At 42.8% G+C, this 21,673-nt stretch overlaps 1 protein-coding gene across 1 annotated transcript in view; it reads left to right on the forward strand.

Annotated features, from left to right (window-relative positions):
- The window catches only part of FER1L6 (fer-1 like family member 6), a 91,667-nt gene that overhangs the window by 40,979 nt on the left and 29,015 nt on the right, over positions 1-21,673 (forward strand). The window contains exons 17-28 of the mRNA XM_006028470.1: positions 2,457-2,576; positions 4,503-4,655; positions 7,520-7,706; positions 8,446-8,570; positions 9,309-9,443; positions 10,048-10,197; positions 14,796-14,906; positions 16,081-16,242; positions 17,751-17,934; positions 18,221-18,447; positions 19,774-19,896; positions 20,026-20,065. Coding sequence (XP_006028532.1) covers positions 2,457-2,576; positions 4,503-4,655; positions 7,520-7,706; positions 8,446-8,570; positions 9,309-9,443; positions 10,048-10,197; positions 14,796-14,906; positions 16,081-16,242; positions 17,751-17,934; positions 18,221-18,447; positions 19,774-19,896; positions 20,026-20,065 — 1,717 coding nt within the window. The remainder of the gene's footprint in view (positions 1-2,456; positions 2,577-4,502; positions 4,656-7,519; positions 7,707-8,445; positions 8,571-9,308; positions 9,444-10,047; positions 10,198-14,795; positions 14,907-16,080; positions 16,243-17,750; positions 17,935-18,220; positions 18,448-19,773; positions 19,897-20,025; positions 20,066-21,673) is intronic.

A 21,673-nucleotide genomic window follows, 5' to 3' on the forward strand; every position in this document is an offset into this window, starting at 1 on the left:
GTGGGCAGCGGGGGGCGGGGGAAGGGGGAGGACTTCCTGCAACTGCGCACATCCCGGTGGAGGTCTGGGGGGCACATGCCCCCAAGATCTGTGCGTGGGGTGGAGGCAGTTGCTGCTGCAGGCTAGACTTTGCACCCCGCTGCCACAAGACCTGCACAATGCCATGTGCCTGCTGCAGTTGGGCGGGCAGGGAAGAAACACACACACACAAAGGCACAGGCACACACATGCAGGCACAGACACAGACACACGGAGATGCAGACACACACACACACATCCAGCAGGTAAGTGTATGTGGGGGAAAGGGGCAGGGGAGAGGAAAGGGGCTGGGTGGGGCAGATCGAGAAGGGGAGTGAGTGTGTCTCTGTGCCCGCTCCCAGGACCAGGGCCAGGTAGGTGAGGGCCCCTCTGTGGGCTGCACATGCACCACCTGGCTAGTCAGCCAGCATCCCATGCTGCCACCATCCCGTGCTGCCACTGCCGGGCCCTGTGCTGCTTTCTCATGGCCAACCACACATGTGGCTCTGAGGGCTGCTAACGGGAGGTGCATGAGGTGTGAGGCATGTCAGCAGCCCACAGAGCTGCACGTGCAACCAGCCATGGGATAGCGGTGTGGTGTGCGGTGGGGGCAGCATTGGATGGTGGCAGTGGGATGCACTGCGTGCGAGCGCCCCCCCCGGCTGGCCAGGTGGTGCATGTGCAGCCCACAGAGAGGCACTGCTGCCATCCTTGAAGCCCTGCTTCTTGGAGCGAGCTGAGGTAGAGGACAGGAAGGGGCTGCAGTGTGCTGCGTAGGGCCAGTGGTGCCCAGCACACCCCTCTTGCTCCCGTGGTTAAGAAGCAAAGTATGGGAAGGTGCCGGGGGAGATGCTGCTGCTGCCATACCCCAGGGCGCGCTCCATCCCCGCCTGCCCGCCCGCCTGGGTATACCCCCTGCGTTCTTTCTAAGTACTCCGGGGGGGGGGGGGGGTACCCCCAGTTGACAACCCCTGAGTTAGGTTCTTCTTACCAATACTTGGCATTAAAATAGCCCCAGATCATTGTGTTAGACTGAGTCATTCCTAACGTAGATTAGTGTAAGCACGTACTCATATCCTGCTTAATTGTTCTGGTGGACCTAGGTTTGAATGATAGAAGAATCAGGCCCTTTATATTGTGCTTTATTTTCCACATATGTGTGTATCAACCCCTGAGTTAGGTTCTTCTTACCAATACTTGGCATTAAAATAGCCCCAGATCATTGTGTTAGACTGAGTCATTCCTAACGTAGATTAGTGTAAGCACGTACTCATATCCTGCTTAATTGTTCTGGTGGACCTAGGTTTGAATGATAGAAGAATCAGGCCCTTTATATTGTGCTTTATTTTCCACATATGTGTGTATGTGTAGATTTTTCAAATACTATTTGATTTTCACACCATGCCCTTTAAGCCTCTTTTATACCGCCTGAGTGAAGAAAAGGGGCCTCTAGATAAACAAGCATCTTGCTCAGAATATACAAAAAGAATTAAATGTTGCGTGTGTTTTGCCTCTCTGTCTCTCTCTCTCTCATATGTATACCCTGTAATCAAGGTACCAATATGGCCCCTGTTATCATAGTATCTGAGTGCCTCACAATCTGTAATATATTCTCTTCACACCTGTGGGATATGACAATGGCATTATCCTCTTATTAAAGATGGGGAACAGAAACTGATAGACTAAGGTCCAGAACCTCAAAGGTATTGTGGCATCAAATTTCCATTGAAATTAGTGGGAGTTAAGCATGTAAATATCGCGTAGGGTCCACGGCTAAAGGACTTGCCACAAGGCCACACACAAAGTCTGTGGCAAAGGCAGGAATGGACCCTGGGCCTAACCTGAATCTCAGATTAACACTCTAACTACTGGACCATCACTTCTGTTTGACTGTCTTCTTTCAACGTACACTCCTGCAGAGCCTGTCCCTGAAGGATGAGGAATGTTGGACAATCCCCAGTACAGCTAACATAGGCCTTCATTAGCAGGTTGATATTGGAGCCATCCAATGTCGTAACTGTGCAGTAAATGTACAGTGTTCTTTATATATCTCAGTGTTTTCAGCTAAATCTTAGAGATGAACATTAAATGCATTTCTTAGTTGTATTTAATGCCTGTAATATTGCACTGCATGTATCCAACTACCAGGATTGTGCCCCATTGCTCTAGGCAAAGAAAACAGAAATTTCCATTATATAAATACACGTGCTTGGAGAAAATGCTAGGTTTCTATAGATCCTGTTCAGTAAATTTCTTCTGTTTTGACAAGAAAAACATTTCATTAGCTTTTCCCACTTCAGGGTAAAGCACTTCCACATTTTTCAATGTGAATCTAAGTACACATTTTCCTTTGCGTGTGTAGTTGTATAATTTGAAGAGCTTTTCATGAATACAATAGCATCTATGCAATATTTACATGCTATCTATTCCTGTTTCAGGAAGCATTGTCAAATGATGCTCAAGGAATTATTCAACAGCAGAAAAAGAAAATATCCGTGGATGAAATGATGCGTGAGACCCAGACCTTTATAGAGAAAATTCGATTCCTGGTTGATGAGGTAATTCACTACCAACAGAGAACTTTATACAGGTCCCAATGTCTCAGTAAAATCCCGAGCTCAGTGCTAGTTACCTGAGGATCCCCACTGCTCTCCATCACCCCACTCACTGCTTGCAATATTGGAAATGTCCCTGTGGCCAGAGCAGAGTGATCAGGTGAAGCTGGATGTACCAGATGTGCACTTGCATGCTAGGTTCCATGGTGAGATTCAGACAAAAGTAATGATGAAGCAGGGGAGGACAATTATTTTGGGTGGAGAGCTGCTTAATGAGGTTTAGTGAGCTGTTAAGTGCTGCATGGGTAGCCCCGCCCCTTGAAAGTTGCCCTGCCGCCCTGGCTGCCATCTTGGGATGGGAAGTCCCACCCCTAACACCTGACCTTTGCCACTGGAAGTTCCTCGCTGCGATGTGCAGTGTTGGCTGGAGCCAAGCACCAGCATCACCCCTGCTGCTGTTGCTGCCCCTGCTCTCTGCCAGGGCTGCGCACCATGGGGGGAGGGCGGGAGGGGTCCCCTTACTCCCCACCCACCCTCACACCCACACCCTGCCCACACGAGCTTTGCACTGCTCCCACCCACCTGCAGCCCCCCCCCCCACTTCCCTGCCTGTTGCCTGCTGCCTGCTGCCTGTTGCCTGCTGCCTGGAGGGAGTGGGATGCCAGGGAAGCCTGCAGTAGCAGCCCCACCCAGTGCTGCCTAGGCCAGGCCTTTGTGCTCATGAGGGTGGGAGCAAAGCATAATAGTGTATGTTGGGAACGAATGTAGGCACCTCACTCCCACCCTTGTGTGGAAGGGCTGGGTGGGGTTCAATTCATTGGGGGCCACCATGGGTCAGATGAAAGTGCCTGGTGGCCCCTAGGCTGTATTTTGCCAACCCTGACCTTGAACAAAGAAAGGGCCTTAATGAAAGGTCCATGATGGAAGAGCAGGTTCTAGGGCATCACTTGGGCAGTTTGCAGCCCTCTGCCTGCCATACAGCTGTGCTCTATGAAGCCTTAATTTTCACTATGGATGAGGGGTGGAAGAGGTGGGTGACCCAGTGGATGTTTAATTATATGGATGAGCTTTGTTGGACCCACTCTGAATCTTGCACCCTCACACTGAAGAGGGTAATGAAGGAATTCAGTTACAACAGTAGCCAATGCTCCTCTTCCAAGCTGCTGCTAGTGCTTATTCAATCTTGGATTTATGAAAAATAGATTAATGTCTCCTCTTTCTTATTTATCCTATGGTCTAATGGGGAATAAGGACTAAGCCCACAGATTTAATGATCAGAAGATAACGTGACTGGCTAGTGTCATCTGTATATAATACAGGCCCTAGATTTTCACCTGGTCATTTCTACACCATATCCACTAATTCTGGGTGGTGCAAGACCGTCTCTTTTAGCAAGAAATTCCATATGGGTTTAAAGACCTCAATCCCACATCCTTTGTCAAGATTCTCTAGTGGTTAAAAATTGTGTTTAAAAAGTTCACTCTATACTTAGTTTGAATTTTTCTGGCTTCAGCTTCTCACTGCTATATCTTTATATTATTTCTTTATGTGAAAAATTAAACATCTGCTATTATAGCCTTTTCCCCCTCTGTGGGCCCTTATAAGTCATGATCAAGTCATCTACTAATCTTTGCTTTGATAATCTGAACAGCATGAGCTCCTTAAATCCCTGTGCAAAGCTCTTTACCTCTGGCTTTGTTCAGAGACAGATTTGAATTTTGAGGCACAAACTAATTGTTTCTTTAATTTATGATCCATATCTAGCTATTCTCGGGAGATACTGATTTTTGCCTTGTCAAATAGTTGAAGAAAATCAGCTGTTATGAGTTTGTGTTTAACACAAATTAATGATGGTTGCTTGTAAAAAGAGCATCACTCATTAGCTTAATGTTCAAAGCACTGAAATTCTGGTCCTTGTCATTTTAATAGCCTCAGCATACTGTGCCCGATGTGTTCATCTGGATGCTCAGCAACAACAAGAGAGTTGCCTATGCTAGAATCTCAGCGAAAGACATACTCTATTCTCCTGTGGCTGAGCAGAGAGGCAAAAACTGTGGGAAGATTAAAACCCATTTCCTGAAAGTAAGTCTGGGACATCAGGATCATTTACTAAAATGTTTTTTTGCAGGTAACTCTTTGGAAATTGTCCTTATCCAGGTCTCATTCCAGGAATTTCATTTAAGATTCTAGCCATCTGAAATCAGAGTTTCAACACAGTTTTGGGTTTGTCTGCATTAGCTAAAGCAGTGTTTCTCAGCCAGTGAACTGAGACCTCCAAGGAGTCTCACAAGGCAGTCAGGAGACTGAGGGTGCAGACAGAAGTTATGTTTCTTGCGTGATCAGCCTCTGAAAGTGCTCTATAGCCATGCTGTGACACATGCATGGATGCAGAGTGATCTTAATGTGGCTGATCATGTGACAAATTACCCTGATCAGATGAGGTATCAGATGAAAGCGTTGCACCTTAGCAAACTTTTGTTCCCTAATGTTAATTTGTGGCAGGATTGGGGCTGGGCTGATGCAGTGCAGCCCTGCCCCTGGGGCTGTCAGCAGGAAGAGACGAGGAGCAAGCTGCAGGTTGGGGCTTGCCCAGCCTGAGCTGGAGCGGGGCGGGGGTGGATTGGAGCCTCCTCCCCTTGCAGCCTCCCTGACCTTCCCCAGCTCACTACCCCTCCTCCCTTCCACCTCCCTTCCTAGTGACAGCCCCAGAGCACGGGTGGGGAGCAGGGCTGGGGGAGAGAGCTGTAGGCAGGCTCCTTGGTCTCCTGTAGGCAGGATCAATCCCCCCTTCCCCTGTCTTTAGTTTTGTGGGGGGCTCTCTAACTCATGGCACTTCATGTAAAGCACCGTGAGTTAGAGCAGGAGCCTACACATCTGTCAGTGCCCATCATAAAGCACTGAAAATCTGATTATGAAGTAAAGCCCAAAAATATTGCTTCCCTACTATCTGCATGCTCTGCCCCTTCAAAGTCAAGCATTTTCTGTCAAACATTTGAAATCTGCACACAAAGAGATTTTCTAAGTTTACCATTGTTATTACCAATACATTTTTATACTTATTTTAAATCAATGTAAGGATGTTGACTTTAAATAAGGAGTTAACTTGAAGAAGCTGGAAGACACTGATACACACACACACACACACACACACATATATACACACACACATATATATGTATATATATCATATATATACATACTCTCTTTCAATTGTATGCATATGCATATTTCAACTATATGTTTAGTTGAAATAATATATATTTTATCTTTACCTGTTTATCTATCTTCTTCTCTTCTTATACACGTTCACCATCCTGCTAAAGCAATTTATTCCTTCTGTTGCTGCAGTGTCTGTCATAAGTCCATATACATGCATATACAGATGCAATGTGTACAGCCTCACTAAATGTTTATTCTCTAACAAATGCATTGCGATGCAGCCTTTGAAAACTCCATAAAGAATTGCCAACACATTGCTAACAGTTATGCTCAGACAACAAGGAAGCACAGTTTCAGGTATAATGTACAATTGTTTATAGCTCCAATTTATAGTATGTGTGCGTATGTGATATATATATGTGCATGTATATATATATACATATATATGTATATGTATATGTGTGTGTATATATATATATATATATATATATGTATGTATGTATGTATGGATGGATGTGTATATGCATACACATATACATATACACACACATATACAGAAATATGTATAAAGTACTACAGCCTGCATATGTCAGACAAGACGGGCTTAGTGGACGTTATATACAGAAACAGTATGTACAGTAACAGTACACAATGAAATATCATAGCGTTCAATCACTGCCCCTTGTCAACAGCTTGATGGAAAAGCCTGAACTTACTGAAACAACAGACAGTAGCTTATTCTGTAATAGCTGAAACTATTCGCACAAGCTTATCTAGAGAGCAGATAGCCTTCTTCTAATTGTCAAAGTAGTTTACTATGCACACCTCTAACTACCTATTAAATCTTTCAGTGCATTTATTTTTACCATTCTTTTTAAAGCAGCTTGTTGATTTTTTTCAGACCTTACATATGGGAGATGACTTCTTTTTCTGTTCAAACGCTTAATTTTATTTTAATTAGATAAAGCTAATTTTAGAAGCGGTTATTTTGAACACAAAATGAGGCTCAATGAGAGGATCTGGCATAAGAATTGTTTTTGTCAATTAGATTAAACCTCATAGGCACAGTATGGTCAGTTCTGTTTTTATCTGAAAGCAAATAATAATTGGGAAACTTGACAGAAAATCCCAATGGTGGGATGTTTCTGTTCTCTTTAAAATACCAAAGGTCCACTATTGTGGGGGGACAAAAAACAAACAAAACAAAAAAAACAGATAAGCAGTCTTCAGTTGTTAGAGACTTGGAAAGATAGTGCAGTGTAATTATAGTCTAGTTGCTTTTATGCCAAGAATTTCCTAATAATAAACAGTGTAAAATGCAGAATAAGCAGAGAAGGAATGGGAGGGAAGAAAGGAGGTCAATAGTGTGGAATTTTTTGTAAAAACTTTACTATTTTATATGAATTTTTTCCTGCCCTGCCTATGCAGTAATATTAAGACCAGGAGCTGCAGCACAGGAAAGTAACATCCATTGAAAAATGAACTAAAGAATGGGAAATTTAAGAGAGCAACCAGAAGAGACAAATTTGCATCTGTTTTGTAGAATAAACCAGGTTTCACACTACACTGGGGTTGCCACTGAAAGCAGACTTTTCCAGCTAAGTCAGTTATTTTCTTGTTTAGAGTCAAGTATGTCCCACAGCCATTCTTCCTGTGAAGTAGGCATTCCATTCGTCAGGATATTCACCAAGGACATATTCCTTGTCTAACATGCCTTGTCTAAGCTGTTCGTAACATTCAACAATTTCTCTTTCTGGCACTTGTCACTGATGTGTGAATTTCTTCAGTTACCAGGAAAACGCCCACCAGGTTGGAACGTACATGCAAAAGTTGACACCTACCTCTGGCTTGGTTCTGTCAAGTATGCCCACACCATTATGGAGAACTTGCCTGTTGGATATGAGACTGAAGTGCCCTCCACAGCTAGCACAGGGCACCATGATGCCCGTGACCCTGCCAATCTGCACTACAAAAGTAAGAGAGTACTTCTGCAATATAGAAGCCAAGAAGCCTAGTAGTTGTAAGGAGCATTAGATACAAGATGTTCTGATTTAGCAGGGCTGTGAACCTTCAAGATGTCTGCTTGAAATCATTGCATTTTCTACTTAAGATATGCTACATGTTTTGATCCTTGGAGGCTGATTCTGGCTGCTGAGTTCAGAGTTGCTGAGCACTCACCACTTGCAAAGATGAACCTCATGGAAGCTCCACTTGCTTCATGGAGTCATAGGTGTTAGAGCAGGAAGGGGCCCGTTATATTATGACTCATTCTCTATCTTCCACTCATTCTACATTTGGTCTGCGCAGCACAGATTATAGTATTTATACTATCTAGTGTCAAATGTCCCAAAGGGAGAGGCTTATCAGCTTTCTTGGTAAAGCATATGTACTGTGCTATGTAATAAATAAATGTGTACAAGAGACAGTCTGGTCAAATGACCATACACTGAAAATTAACAGACTTGAGACAATCTTCATTTTGACACTGAAAGTGAAAATGTCAGAGAGTAAGCCTCAAATTTCCACTTGTAAGATGGTGACAGTAACATGTCCCCATCCCATTAGAGTGTTGTCAGGCTCAGATGTTGCAAAAGGCTTTGGACTTCCCAAAGTGGATGGTAGAGGCTGGAACTCTGTTTGCATCCTCTTTTTACGCACACATGGTGTTATTCTCACAAAGTTGATAACCCTATTTTTTCTTGTAATGACACAGCACAGCATGTCTACCAGCTGAGAGCTCACATGTATCAGGCCAGGGGGCTCATCGCTGCAGACAGCACTGGACTTTCTGATCCCTTTGCCAAAGTCACATTTGTTTCACACTGCCAGAACACAAAGGTAAGTTCTGAAGGCTGCCTCTTCCATGCATAATCAAGGAACAGAGATGTCTAATTTCAGCCATGAAAATGAGATGATAGATTAATTTTTCAAAGCCACATTGGAATTGCCATACCAAATAGGAACAGAGATCTATTTAATTGAATCCCTCATCACTGACAGCCAGTATCAAATGGTTCCATTTCCCTCTGTAAAATGTAGATAATATTTAATTAAAAACTACTAACTCTTTTACAGGGATGTTATAAGGCCTAATTCATTACAAATTATAAATGGCTTCAGGATCATAAGAAATTCAATGCTGGGTAACACCACAAGCCCATCCAGCCCAGCATCCTGTCCCTTCCAGTGGAAGAGAGTGGATAATAAGGAAGAAAGTATTTATGCAAGACCTGTCCAGATGGCTCTATTCTCTGCCTCTCTCCAGCTTCCAGTATTCAGAGACCCAAGAAGTCTAATCCATGGGTTGCACTCCTAACTATCACGTTGAATACCCACTGATGAAATTATCCTCCAGGAATTTGCCCAGTCCCCCTTTGAAACTGGCTAAATGATTGATCAGTCTCAAATTATCAGGTTTTGAGATCCTTAGGTAGAAGATGCTCTAGAAATGGGAAGCACTCATACAATATTAGGACAAGAGGTAACTCTTGAGGCATCTCTGAGTGTCTATCATGTTGTACACTGTACCATAACACTGTTATCCAGCTTTTTGAATTATTTTCTGTTTTTCATTAGATTATTTCTCAGACATTATCTCCTACCTGGAATCAGATGCTGCTGTTCAATAACATTGTACTTCATGGTGATGGAAAGGAAATTGCTGAATTCCCTCCAGTCGTTGTCGTAGAGCTATATGATGATGATGCGGTGGTAAACATGAAATACTTCCTGTTAAAATACATGAGCTGTCACAGTGTTACTGTCTCTGAAAGGAACAGAGCCATGTTATTTCATCGGCTTCCCTAGCCAGATACATCAGTTTCTGGCTTTTTGGAATGGATCTTAATATGGTAGTGGGGTGCAGTCTGAGGCTTAGATTTATTCTTGGCCTTCAGTTACATCTTTGCAAACCCAAGATTCAACTCATTCCTGTTCAATTCAGATCTAAAGAGGGTTATGAGTCCATTTAGAAGCATTCTTTTATTTGTATGCAATTGCACTGTTGTTTCAACATGTAGACAGAGACCAAATTTACCTGGCCCATGCAAGCCTGGTGTCATCTCACTGACTTACAGTATAGGCCTTGGTGAACCCAAAGGTTTGGTAAGCTTTAGAGAGGTTTAAGGAATTCACCCCTCTTCATTTCAGTAGCTGCCTTCCACTGTATCTTACTGTGTGCCTCATGCAGTGCTCAGGATATTAAAAGCCAGTCTCACACATTTGGGTCTTGCACATGCTCAACTGGGTCTTGAAGGCTGCTGTTAGATTTGGACTACATCGGAAAAGACTGAAGTATGTATTCTTATTTATTTAGGGTAAATCAGAATACATTGGCTCTACAGTGGCTTCCCCAGTGGTGACACTCGCTGACCAGAAGTATGAGCCGCCTAAACTGACTTATCACCCATTGTATTGTGGAAATCTCTCTGGAGGGGATCTTCTTGCTACCTTTGAGTTACTACAGGTGAGCTAGAATCATTTGACCATTAAGATTTGGCCTTATCTAGGGTAGAGATATACCCTGGCTCCAGTCCCACCCTCACTTAAGCAGGTACCCCCTTTTTAAGCTCCTTTTACACCTTATATACCTAGAGCCCAGTGTAACCATCACACCTCTGTGTCTTGAAGTCGGAGCTAGACTTCCTGCCCCTGTTCCCACAGCTGCCAGCCCTGGTGATCATCTGGGTCTCACTCCCCTCTCTCTCATGCTGCAGTTGTTAACTTCAGTTGAAAGTGGGCTTCAGATCTGAGAAATGGCCCTGCATGTTCTTGCTGCGCAGAGCAGCTTTTTGTGTCTGTCCATAGTCCCCCATGCCAGCTTTTCTGCCTGTTAGCAATATGGAGCCAAGGTAGTTGAGAGTGAATGAGCTGGATTTTGGTTTGGCTGTAGTGCATTTAAACAAGTGTTAATTAGTTTTCAAATGCAGGGTAAATTCTGCCCTTATTCTGGTAAGGAAGGTACCTTGCTGAGATGCCGACAAGCTACAATACTGTGCCTTTCAGTTCCTACGGGGAGTTTGCAGGGCTACCAATTAGGAGAAAAATCATTTAACTAATAAACAGAGTATTCTGGGATCAATGAAAGATGCAAAACCTGAAACCATGAGGCCATTTTTATGGTCACTTTCCAGGGTGAAACTGCACTTTGAAGCATGTGGAGCTAAATTTTGTTTTTAGTGATGCCTGTTTAATGCTTCTGAAGGGAGCTCATCATCTTTGTGGGATGTCATTGAGGACAGAGGATAGCAGAACAGTAATTTTTTCCCTCAATTTACATCTCATCCACATTTCTGGTGAGCAGAGAAAACATTCAATTTCATTTCACTTGGCCAAAGAAAACAGCGCCTTTTGCTGCACTTATCTGAACATCTCTCGAAAGCCCAATTTAAAAGCTGGAAAGTAAATATAAAAATGACCCAGCAATTGCCATCCTCACGGTGTTTACAGTTAATCTCACCAATTTGTAGCCTGAAGAGTCTCACCTCAGATTTTGCAACTGTGTGGACAGTAAAGAACTATTTCAAGCCAAGAGACTTTAAAACATTTGAAAGGTTTCGGTCTCAGAGGCCTGTCATGCTGGCCGCCTCACCTGTTGTCAAAGGGTTCTTGACAATGCTCAGCAGAAAAATGGAAATGATAAATCTACAATCACAATTTCACTCTGTGCTTCAGAGGCAATCAGTCACCCCTTTGGTGACATTTTGCATTAGAGTAGCAGTATCTAGGGAGAAACACTCCTTTGTCAAAATTAAGATTTTTATCCCCACAAAAGGGTTAAAATAAAGTTTAATATTTTAATAGAGTTTAAGAGACTTCAAGCAACAGGATATTAAGAGAATGACTAATGAGCACTTGCAGTCTTGATCCTTTGCAGTCATTCAAGATCACAAGGTGCTTTTCTCAAGAACTAGAGATGTTTTTGGACCTGACATCTTGGAACAGTTCCCATCTGTATAATTACTAGATTTGTATAGAAATCCTGCCCCCTCCCCCCTTGCATTAAAACTGCTGCCATTTTATTTTTAGTTATTTCACTTCATACATAATTCACTTGGATTAAAGGACTATTTTCACATCCAAAACCTGTGAACATTGGTAACTTTAGAATTTTGACCTCAGAATTTCACAGTCCCCTGTGACTCAGAATGGGCCTTGCTTGAAATTAGGATTGTGACCACAAGACAAGCTCTGTAAAGAAAGATGTATTCAGTTTTTTTGACCAAAATGTCTTTACTTTTATGTTTGAAGTCATGTGAAAGAATAGCTTCCTCTTTCTCAGCTAGTGTCTTAACCCCCTAGAGCTCTCCATGCAATATAAACTTAACGGCCATGTCCGCACGAGCAGGGCTGTGCACTTGCAGCAGCACAAATGTGCTTCAGTGAACGCCCTGCTTGTGTGGTTTGCAGAGGGACACACTGCCCTGCTGCTCCATGTGCTTCAGGATGGGGGCTGGCTGGGGCACAGGGTGCCTCAGTGTTGGGGGGCTAGCCAGCACACAGCCTCCATACTGAGGCACTGCCCCAACCCTGTGCCCCAGTCGACACATGGAGATGGGGGAGCAGACAGCTCCCCAGCTGGCTGGGCCACAGTGTGCCTCAAGACAAGGGAGCAGGAAATCCTAGTAGCAAATTTTGCCCCAGCACAGTCAAACACGCAACACGTGCAGTTTGTGGCACCACAAAGAGGTTTGCAGCACCACAAACTGCACATGCCTGCACATCTGGATCCAGTCAAGAGGGTACAAATCTTTGCTTCTTCACATAGTTATAGTGTGGCACTGAAATAAAACCACTCAAGTTATATAAACACAGTTCTATTTAGGGTTTCATAGTGTGGTAGACAGAAGATTTGGCCCATGATCTGTAGCTAAACAGCTGCTGTATTGCCTGCAGGAGTCAGAAATAATTCCCCCACCCCCACACGTGTTTCACTGGCCAGATGTGTTCTGTTCTGTCCCCGCTCCCCAACCTTTTTTTTCCAGAGATTGGCTACATTTGGAGACAGAACATCAAATGGGTTGGGCAGAGCTCTGAGGCGATCCAAGACATCTTCTTAGATTCCTGGCTGGCAGGTCCTGCTCATTTTCTCGGGATCAGACTGATTGACACCTACAGGGTGGGGTATCAGAGTGGCAGAGATGTGAGGGCCACAGGGAGCTGGTTTGTTTTCCTCTGCACCATGGGGTATGCAGGCCTGCTCAGAGCACCGGGGCATATCTTATCTATTGAGTACGCTTGTGATGCATGGACCTCAGGCATGGGTGATGCTCCAGTTTCTCCAGTTCTGTGGCATGCGACAGTGTATGGTTCTGAGGACTGAAATGCTGAAATCTAATTAACTGAGTTTAGTTGGGGTACACAGGTATAATTCTGTGGCCTATTATATAGAGGAGCTCACACTAGCTGATCTAATGCCTGTTTCTAACCTTGACCTCCATGAAATCTAATAAACAAGGTGCTTTGGGATTCGTATAGGTAAAAGGTGCTAGTGTATATAAATGTGAATTATTGCTGTTAGTTTTATTATTGCCATCACTTCTTACAGCAAAGCAATGACTAGGAGATATATATTACACCCTTCTGTTCTTTGCACCTACAAGGTAGTCAGGAAAATATCTCCTCTTCCTTATGTTAATTGAGCCTCCCACACAGTAGCACATATCAGTACCTAAAAAAGACAGATGACACCCATTTAAAAGAACCAATTCACAGGTCCCCTGGTGATGGCAGCTCATAGCCTTAACCTTTCAGTAGCAATAATTTATCTTTGTAATTACGAAGTGTTTTTGACAAGGCATCGCTGCTTCTTACAAGCTATGTCCTTTTGTTTGTAGGGAGCGTGTATCACAATACGGCCCATCTGTTTGATCTATTTGCCCAGTCCCTTAGTTAACCTGAAAACACTTCACATCTTATCCTCTCCCATATCCACCTCTTCATGTATTGTAATGAAGCTAAGCACAGTTGCTAAGCAAGTCACAAGATAATCTGTAAACTAGAAATGTGTAATTTGCTTTAGTAGAGAAGAGATCTTTGTTAAAGAAGGCAGTGCTCTTTTGGCATAGCCTGATCAAGTAAAAGCAAAGTTCTGCTAAACCAGGCAGGGTGTAGATCTGCCTTATAGACACTTGGGAGGAAGGAAAGGAACCAAACAACTCTTGAAAACGTATAGTGGGTTAAGGAATAAAAATGCAGGGAAATGGGAGAGCCAGATCATGCTGACAGGTAAATGTCATTCAACTAAGTGAATTCTTTAAGTCAATGATAATAGACAAATATTATGACATCCCTTCCACCTACCCCCTCACCCATACATGCACACACAATCCAAAATAGGTATATGAGGTAAATATGAATATCAGCCTCATTGCCCATCCCAAAGGTGAATACATGTGAGCTCACTTACAAGAAGCACAAGGGCTGCCCGCATCCAGCGTCTTGGTGGGATGCTGTATAGAGGGAGGACTCAGCCTTGACATTTCCAAGGCTTGGTTGTTCCCGAACATGGTATTTCTAGTTTGACAAGTCACCCATGTTATGTCAGGCTTTGTGTGACTTCCAGGCAGAGTTAACAGAGCCATGATCACCTTAAAAGATGGTTAAATAATGTTGTCTGCTGGATTTTTATCTAGATTGTTCTTCTGAAATAGTGGCCAGTATGTGAGTCAGTTCATCCCTTCTTAGTTCACCAGACATTTTTTTTCAATAGGAACCATAGTTAAAAGAGTATCATCTTTTGACAGCCTTTTAGTTATTATATTATTAAGTATAATTACTCAGGGCATGTAATGTGTTCATTACAGCAGATTATGGTCTATCAAGTGAAGAGAGACACTTTCTGGAGAGCTGCCTGAATACATGCTATTGAACATAAAATGATTTCTCCCCGTGAAATCTTTGCCCTGTCTTTCTCATGATGCATATCATTTTCTCACTGTTGCATTTACATGACAGCTCTAGTCACTGTAAAGCGCTCTATTCTATGTACAAGTTACAGGAAGCTCTGAACAGATCTTTATTTCTGCACAGACCAATAAGAGCTATCAACCATTTTATTCTTAGGTTCCTGATTCTGGTCCACAGAGCCTTCCCCCATTAGATCTACCTGATGTTAGCCAGATGTATCCAGTTCCAGCCAACATCCGGCCCATTTTAAGTAAATACAGAGTGGAGGTAAGTGGCCAAAACCAATATTTTAACTGTTTCAGACTCTCAGTTGCCTACATTGTCACAGTAGGCCACAAGGTTTAGCTGTGCAAGCTTTTTATTTAGACACATAAGTAAAATTCCTCAGGATTGTGAAAACAAGTCAGAGGGCCAGGTCAGGTAGGGGCCCTGAAAGGTATGGGTAACTTGCCCACTGAATTTGATCTTGAAAATAATTAGGGCCAGATTTCAGCTACAGCTTGTCCATATTAATGGGGGCCAGCTTTTTTGGTAGGTGTGCCACAGATAAAACCCTACACCATCTCCAAGTGCCAGTCTGTTCCCTTTCTCCTGCCCAGTTACTCTGCTTTCCACAATGTGCCCAATAAGTCACTGTATTCCCTGCTCCCTCCCTGATCTGCCACGGGCCACACACAGGTTTCCCTTGCTACTTGTGGCACTCATGCAGCAGATTGACTACCCCCATCATCTACATGACCTTAGTTCTCCACCAAGGAGTATGTTAACATCAATTACCCTCAAGAAAATATCAAATCAAACTCAACACAGTCATTCTTTGCCAGCTCTAGGCCTGTGTTTCTAGTCCTTTCTAGACACATCACCCAGTTCCTGGCAAAATAGCAACCCTACTTCTTTAGGCTTAAGGGCTCACACCAGGCACTGGCTCTTTTCACACTTGAACTCTTCCCCAATCAAAACTCTCCTCGTTGCCTCCATTTTCCAAGCCCCTTCTAAAGGAAAGTTGCATCCTCTGAAGGTCTGCCTGCTGACAGTTAAATGTCCATATCCAGGTGTAGCCATGAGCCCTAGTTGAGCAGAGTAGCTGCTATTAACCTCTTCCCAACTAGGGTGGGGTTTATGTACTTCCATCACATAGGCATGTGTGCCTGATAAAGGAGAGGAATATTACAAATAAAACTATTATTGTTGCTATTGCTGCAGCTGTTGCTGATGATGATCTCAGTGTTTGGTTAATGATCAGAAGTTGTTAATTGCTTTAACTTGTAATGCCATTTTTTTACTGCAGAAAATGACAGTTGTCTGAGGCAAGTTCTTGTAGTCCTCTGGGGCCAGCTTTAGAAGTACGCTCTGCTGCTCGGTATAGCCAGAATGAGTCTGCCCCCTGGTTCCTGGTGGTAGCTGCATGTTGCTGACCACGTCTCTTCAACCCTCCATATAGGTTCTGTTCTGGGGTGTTCGTGAACTGAAGAAGGTCCAGCTTCTTTCTGTAGACCGCCCCCAAGTTCTCATTGAATGTGGAGGGAAAGCCGCTAAATCGTGTGTCATCCAGAGCTACAAGAAAAACCCCAACTTCAATGTCCAAGCAGATTGGTTTGAAGTGGTGCGTACTATGTGGTGCCCCTGGCCATGGTGTGGTCCCTGTGATAGACATAAATGAATGGCTTATTTCAGTGATTCCCTGCCAGACCGCTCCTCTGTGTCTTAATTATACATTGAGAGAAATCATTACTTATACATTAACCTAATCGTTTAAAGGTGCTCCAGATGGATACAATTACCAATGTTTTGCTAGAAGAAGAAACTGTTCAGAAGCTGCATCTCATTTAGGCCAGATCATTAATGAAGCATATTGCAATTAAATTTAGATCCACTGGGTGGAACTTGTTGCTAGACAGCAGGACTTTTTTCTCCCCAAAGATATGTTACAATTTGGATTTCTTTCATTTTTAAACCCTTGTTACCATACCGGGCGGTTAAGTGGCCCAGAAGCATTGGAGACTTTTATATTGTTGACTTGAATCTATCCCTTATTAGGCATGCTTGGACATTTTAATTACTGTGCACTGGCCTGTAGGATAGGAACGGACAGTGGAGATGAAGATCTATTGAAGTATTCATAAAGCACAATGCTATCTCAGGGGTGGCAGCACTACCTAAATTGTTTCTGTTTTATTTTGGTATCTTTAACTTCTGTTGCACTTGACATGTTTAAAGTACTATATAGACATTACATGGATGACTGGTGCCACCTTAGTCAGGGCTGGCATGTGCCCCCTCCCCAGTGATCAGTCAGTGCGGGCAATCTCTCCGACCAGGGGGGTCCCCCCACGGCCAATCTTGCCAACCGGGGGTGGGGAATGGGTCATCCCATGGCAAAATTTTCCAACCGGTGAGCTGCCATACTGCTCCCGAAAGAGGCCGTGGCACTCCTGGAAGCGGTCTACATCTAGCACTTGCACTCCCCGGCCGGCACTCACAGTGGGGGGCACTGGGACTTCCGCTTGCCCCCCCCGCCCATCGCCTGACCAGGGAGCGCAGCCCGACAGGGGGTGCACTGGTGCTCTCAGGGGGTGCACGTGCACCCCCGTGCATTCCCTACACATTGCCACTGAGACATTACCTAGTTGATCCTCACCAAAGCCTTCCATAATAGGTAAGTATTTATTGTCCTCACGTTCTGGAAAGAGAAACTAGGAGGTACAAGGGCAAAGTCACTGGCGGGGACATTATTATTGGACTGATAAATTCTTTCCTCTCAACATTCACTCCTCTTCACTGCTCTAGACCAGTGGTGACCAACCTTTTTGGCAGGTGTCACAAGTTAAACCTTGCTCCCCCGCCCCCTTCCCGGTACTACTCTGCTCCCCCACTTTCTACCTGATCTGCCACTCTGATCCCTACCCCCAACTTGATCTGCCATGAGCCAAACACAGCAGCTACCTGTGCCACTTGTGGCATGCATGCCACAGGTCGGCCACCTCTGCTCTAAACCATTTTGTTCACCTTGACGCATTTAATAACCAGCACAGCCAAACTATTGCATTTCATGACTACTCAGTCCAGGAGCAAACAAACAAAACAAATGGGTTGTCTGTTCTCTTTTGATAGGAATTACCTGAAAATGAACTTTTGCACCCGCCCCTTAGTATCTGTGTTGTGGACTGGAGAGCCTTTGGTCGCAGCACGCTTGTTGGAACACACACCATCAACTGCCTGAAGCAGTTTCTATATAAGCCTAAGGGGCTTCCTGAAGCTACAGCAAAGGCAGTGGAAGTTGTAGAAACCGACAGAGGTAAATTCTAGATTAAAAATACCAAATTCCAAATAAAAATACAAAGTAATTATTTTGGTGAAACAATTGTCATTTGATCATTTATTGCAGTGAGTCTGCACACATGCTTAAAGCAAAACATTACTTAAAGGATTTCTGGGTTGGGGATAATTGCTTAGCCCCTTGCCAGATTGTGCACTATCAATGAATAAGGACAGGCATTATTGTTAATAACTGTTTAAGCATCAACATGATGACCATCATTTCTGGCAAAGTCTTACCCAGCTTGCTCTGCCTCTAATTTCAGCATCACTGGAGTCATCAAAGCTACTTGAATCACCCCAAGAACAGCCGCCCCCAACAGATCATATATATGTTGATGTGGAGTATGATACTGCTGCAGTAGGAATGCCAGAACCAGTTCCAGCACGATCTCCTTCTCCAGCAACTGTACCTGCTACCTCTTCATTGACTCCACCTGCTCCTAAATCTTCATTTTCCTCATCTCAGCGAACAAAAGATGGAAAACAAAAGGTGGGCACAGCTGAGGCCATCAGCTAAGAGTTATTTGGAAGTAATTTCTCATTATTTATATTAGTGATGTTGTCTTAGAGCCTAGCAGTTCCAGTCATGGGACAGGATGCCACTCTGGCTTGATGCTATTCAAAGACAGAACAAAAAGGTGGTCCCTTCCCCACAGCACTTGCAATCTGAATATCAGACCAGTGACCACTGGGGAATAAATGGATGGGGAAGCACCAGGGAACAGTGAGATGATATTGGCTATCATGGTGGGCAATATATATTTTAGACTGAAATATTTTTTTTCTGATCAGTTGTGTGTGTAAATATGGGCCAGCAACTGTTTCTTTCTTTCTTTTTTTTTTTGGTTTCAGTTTCACTGATAATAGTCATTCTTTCATTTTTAATATTAGAAACAGACAATGACTCAATTGGAGGCCTTTGTATTCCATTTCAGTTGGTTTTGGCAGTGGGATAAAGAAAGCAGCTTCTCATAATTAGACCCGGCTAGTATATTTATAATTTGAAGGTCTAAGAAATGCAGTGATGTTTAGACCCTCTATATACACACCTTTGTGTGTTTATCATCTTTTACCATTGCATTTAAAGATACAAGGGCAATACAATAAAGAACAGTGCATAGGTAGAGACAGGTGATTCAATTGTGTGCACCTAATACAGGTTATGATAGCTGCTGTTGTAACTGCACTGCTAAATACGTGCCAATGACATGCCGCAACTCCTTACTGGTATGAAAGGTTGAATGCAAATTTAATAGGGCCCAATACTTAGTTATATGAGTAATCTAACTGAAGGCAGTAGGACTGCTTGCACAAGCAGTTGGTTTGCAGGTACTGTCTTTTACTTTTCTAAGGGCAAAATGGCTGTGTTTTCAATGGCCATTGAGAATCCTTATTGGCTTCATAACTCATGTGTCGGAAATACTGAAAGTCCTGGGTATATCTGCAAACTGTCCCAAACTCAGTGATCTGGGAGGGGTAAAGAAACCAGGGCAGAGCAAAAAGTGTATTTTCATGAATATTAGTTTCTTTATGGCAAAGCTTTCCTTTAAATGGTTTGCTTTGTATCAGATTTTAGAAGTACACTATTTTGGTGTCAGTCAAAATAATGTAGCAACTGCATGGATAACATGTTAACCACAACAGGTTCTCTATTAGATTATAAATAGGGAGAAGCAAAATAAATGTAACAGTTGCTTAGTTCTTAGAAGAGAAAATCCATTCTACCCACATTGTTCCTCTTGTCTTCACAATCGATTTGGCTTTTAAAAGCTCACAATCTTTGACTTTAACATCATTTTCCTTACATTTTTCTTAGGACTTAAGTAAATCTTCCCGACGATCTACCAAGAGAAAAAAGAGAACTCTAGTGGATGAATCTGCTGAAAATGTCATTGACTGGTGGTCAAAGTACTTTGCTTCTGTGCTAAAAATGCAAAAGGTCAGGGCTTCAATTAAATGTGCAACTGAGTGGATGAGTGGTATTTGAAAACCAGGTTGTGTGCTAAATGACTTCACTTTTATTATTCCTTTTATATTTATATTGTCCATTCTCTTTTTGTTTTGATAGGCAAAAGGAATCTATCCCAGTGATGGAAAACCCATCAACAGTGAGAAATATATTTGCATAATTTTTACTTGTAATAATTTGTTTCAGTGGTAATTGAAGAATATTTACCGTGTCCATGGTTACTTTTAGTAGCATTGCACCAAGGGTGAAGTCTTCACATACCTGGATTAGGTTATGTTGGGTTAGATATTAAATATATTAAAATGTCATGAGCAGTTCTTTGCAGATTTCAGCCTCAAAATGATGGATGAATTTACAAGGTTGCATGCTGTAAGGAGACAACCACGTTCTTGGGCAGCAGCTGTATTGTGTCCAAAATATAAGAAAAATTTTAAGTGCAACCCAGAACCAAAACACTACAAATAGACTATGAAGGATTACAGAATTGAGAGGCTTTACCACCGCTGTGTCCAACTCAAAGTTGACTCAAGAATCTTTAGCATCAGCACTTGGAGAGATTTGCCAAGAATAGACAGTAAATGCATTAATAAAACACAGTAATCTGTTGCTTTACAGGTCACTGTAATAGTGACCCATGCCTATAGCAAATATTTTTGCTAATCCAATTTCTTAAATTTGACAAGGAAGGAAATCTAATGTTTGTACTGGCTGTGCAGAGTTGCTGTTCATATTTAAAAAGCTGCCCTCATTCCCATCCTAGAGGTGACAGCATTTTTCTAGTGGTTGAAGTAATTTAGGGTTCCCAAAGCATTTTGAGGATCTTTCTATATCAGTTGTCATTATGTTGGGAGAAGCAGCTGACTACAGTTTCCATTACCTTAGTAGAGTGGATGATTTCATACCAGTCTACATGAGATAAATGTTTTGATAGACAGGAAATGCTGTACAAAAGTCTGACATCATATCCATGTACAATGATAATGTGTTTGGTAGAGTTTCCATTGCAGTTGACCAGGCTGACAACTTGAAAGCTGAAAAGCACTAAATTATTTTTATTTGATATGTTTCATATTTGTATCTAGATTTATACAACTAGGACTGAGCTTGATATCCATCCCTTCCAATCCTATATTGTTAATATAAATATACAGATACATATACTCTTATATAAATACAAATCAATGTATAAATATACCCTTAAATATAAACATATACCTAATATAAAATATAGATAAATCATAGAAAAGTAGGGCTGGCACGGACCTCAGGAGGTCATCTAGTCCAACCTCCCTCTTAAGGCAGGACATTCCTATCTAAACTGTTCCAGTGAAATGCTTGCCTAACTTCCTTTTAAAAACTTTCAAGGAGGGAGATTCCACAACGTCTCTAGATAATCAGTCCCAGTGCTTAAATGCTTGCATAGTTATAAAGTTATTCCTTATAATAATAATCATGTCTTATTTATGTTAGAGCTAGTGCAGTTGATAAGGTGAGACTGTCCCAAACTTAAGCCTAGATACAACCAGGCCAGAATAACAGTGGACAGTTGGAATAAATACCTAGACTTCAAAGGTCCTTCTTGCCTTTTTCGGTATTTGGTGGCGCCTCAACCAATTTGTTTCTGCTTAGCAGTTGCCATCATTGCAGCTCACATTCTCTGGGGCTTCCTCAAGGTCAGAGGCATGCTGAGATGTGTTCTGTGCTGCCTTTGCCTTGAGGAAAATCTGGGTCATAGGAGATCACAAAG

This window comes from Alligator sinensis, unplaced genomic scaffold (assembly GCF_000455745.1).
Source record: "Alligator sinensis unplaced genomic scaffold, ASM45574v1 scaffold681_1, whole genome shotgun sequence".
Classification (NCBI taxonomy): Eukaryota; Metazoa; Chordata; order Crocodylia; family Alligatoridae; genus Alligator; species Alligator sinensis.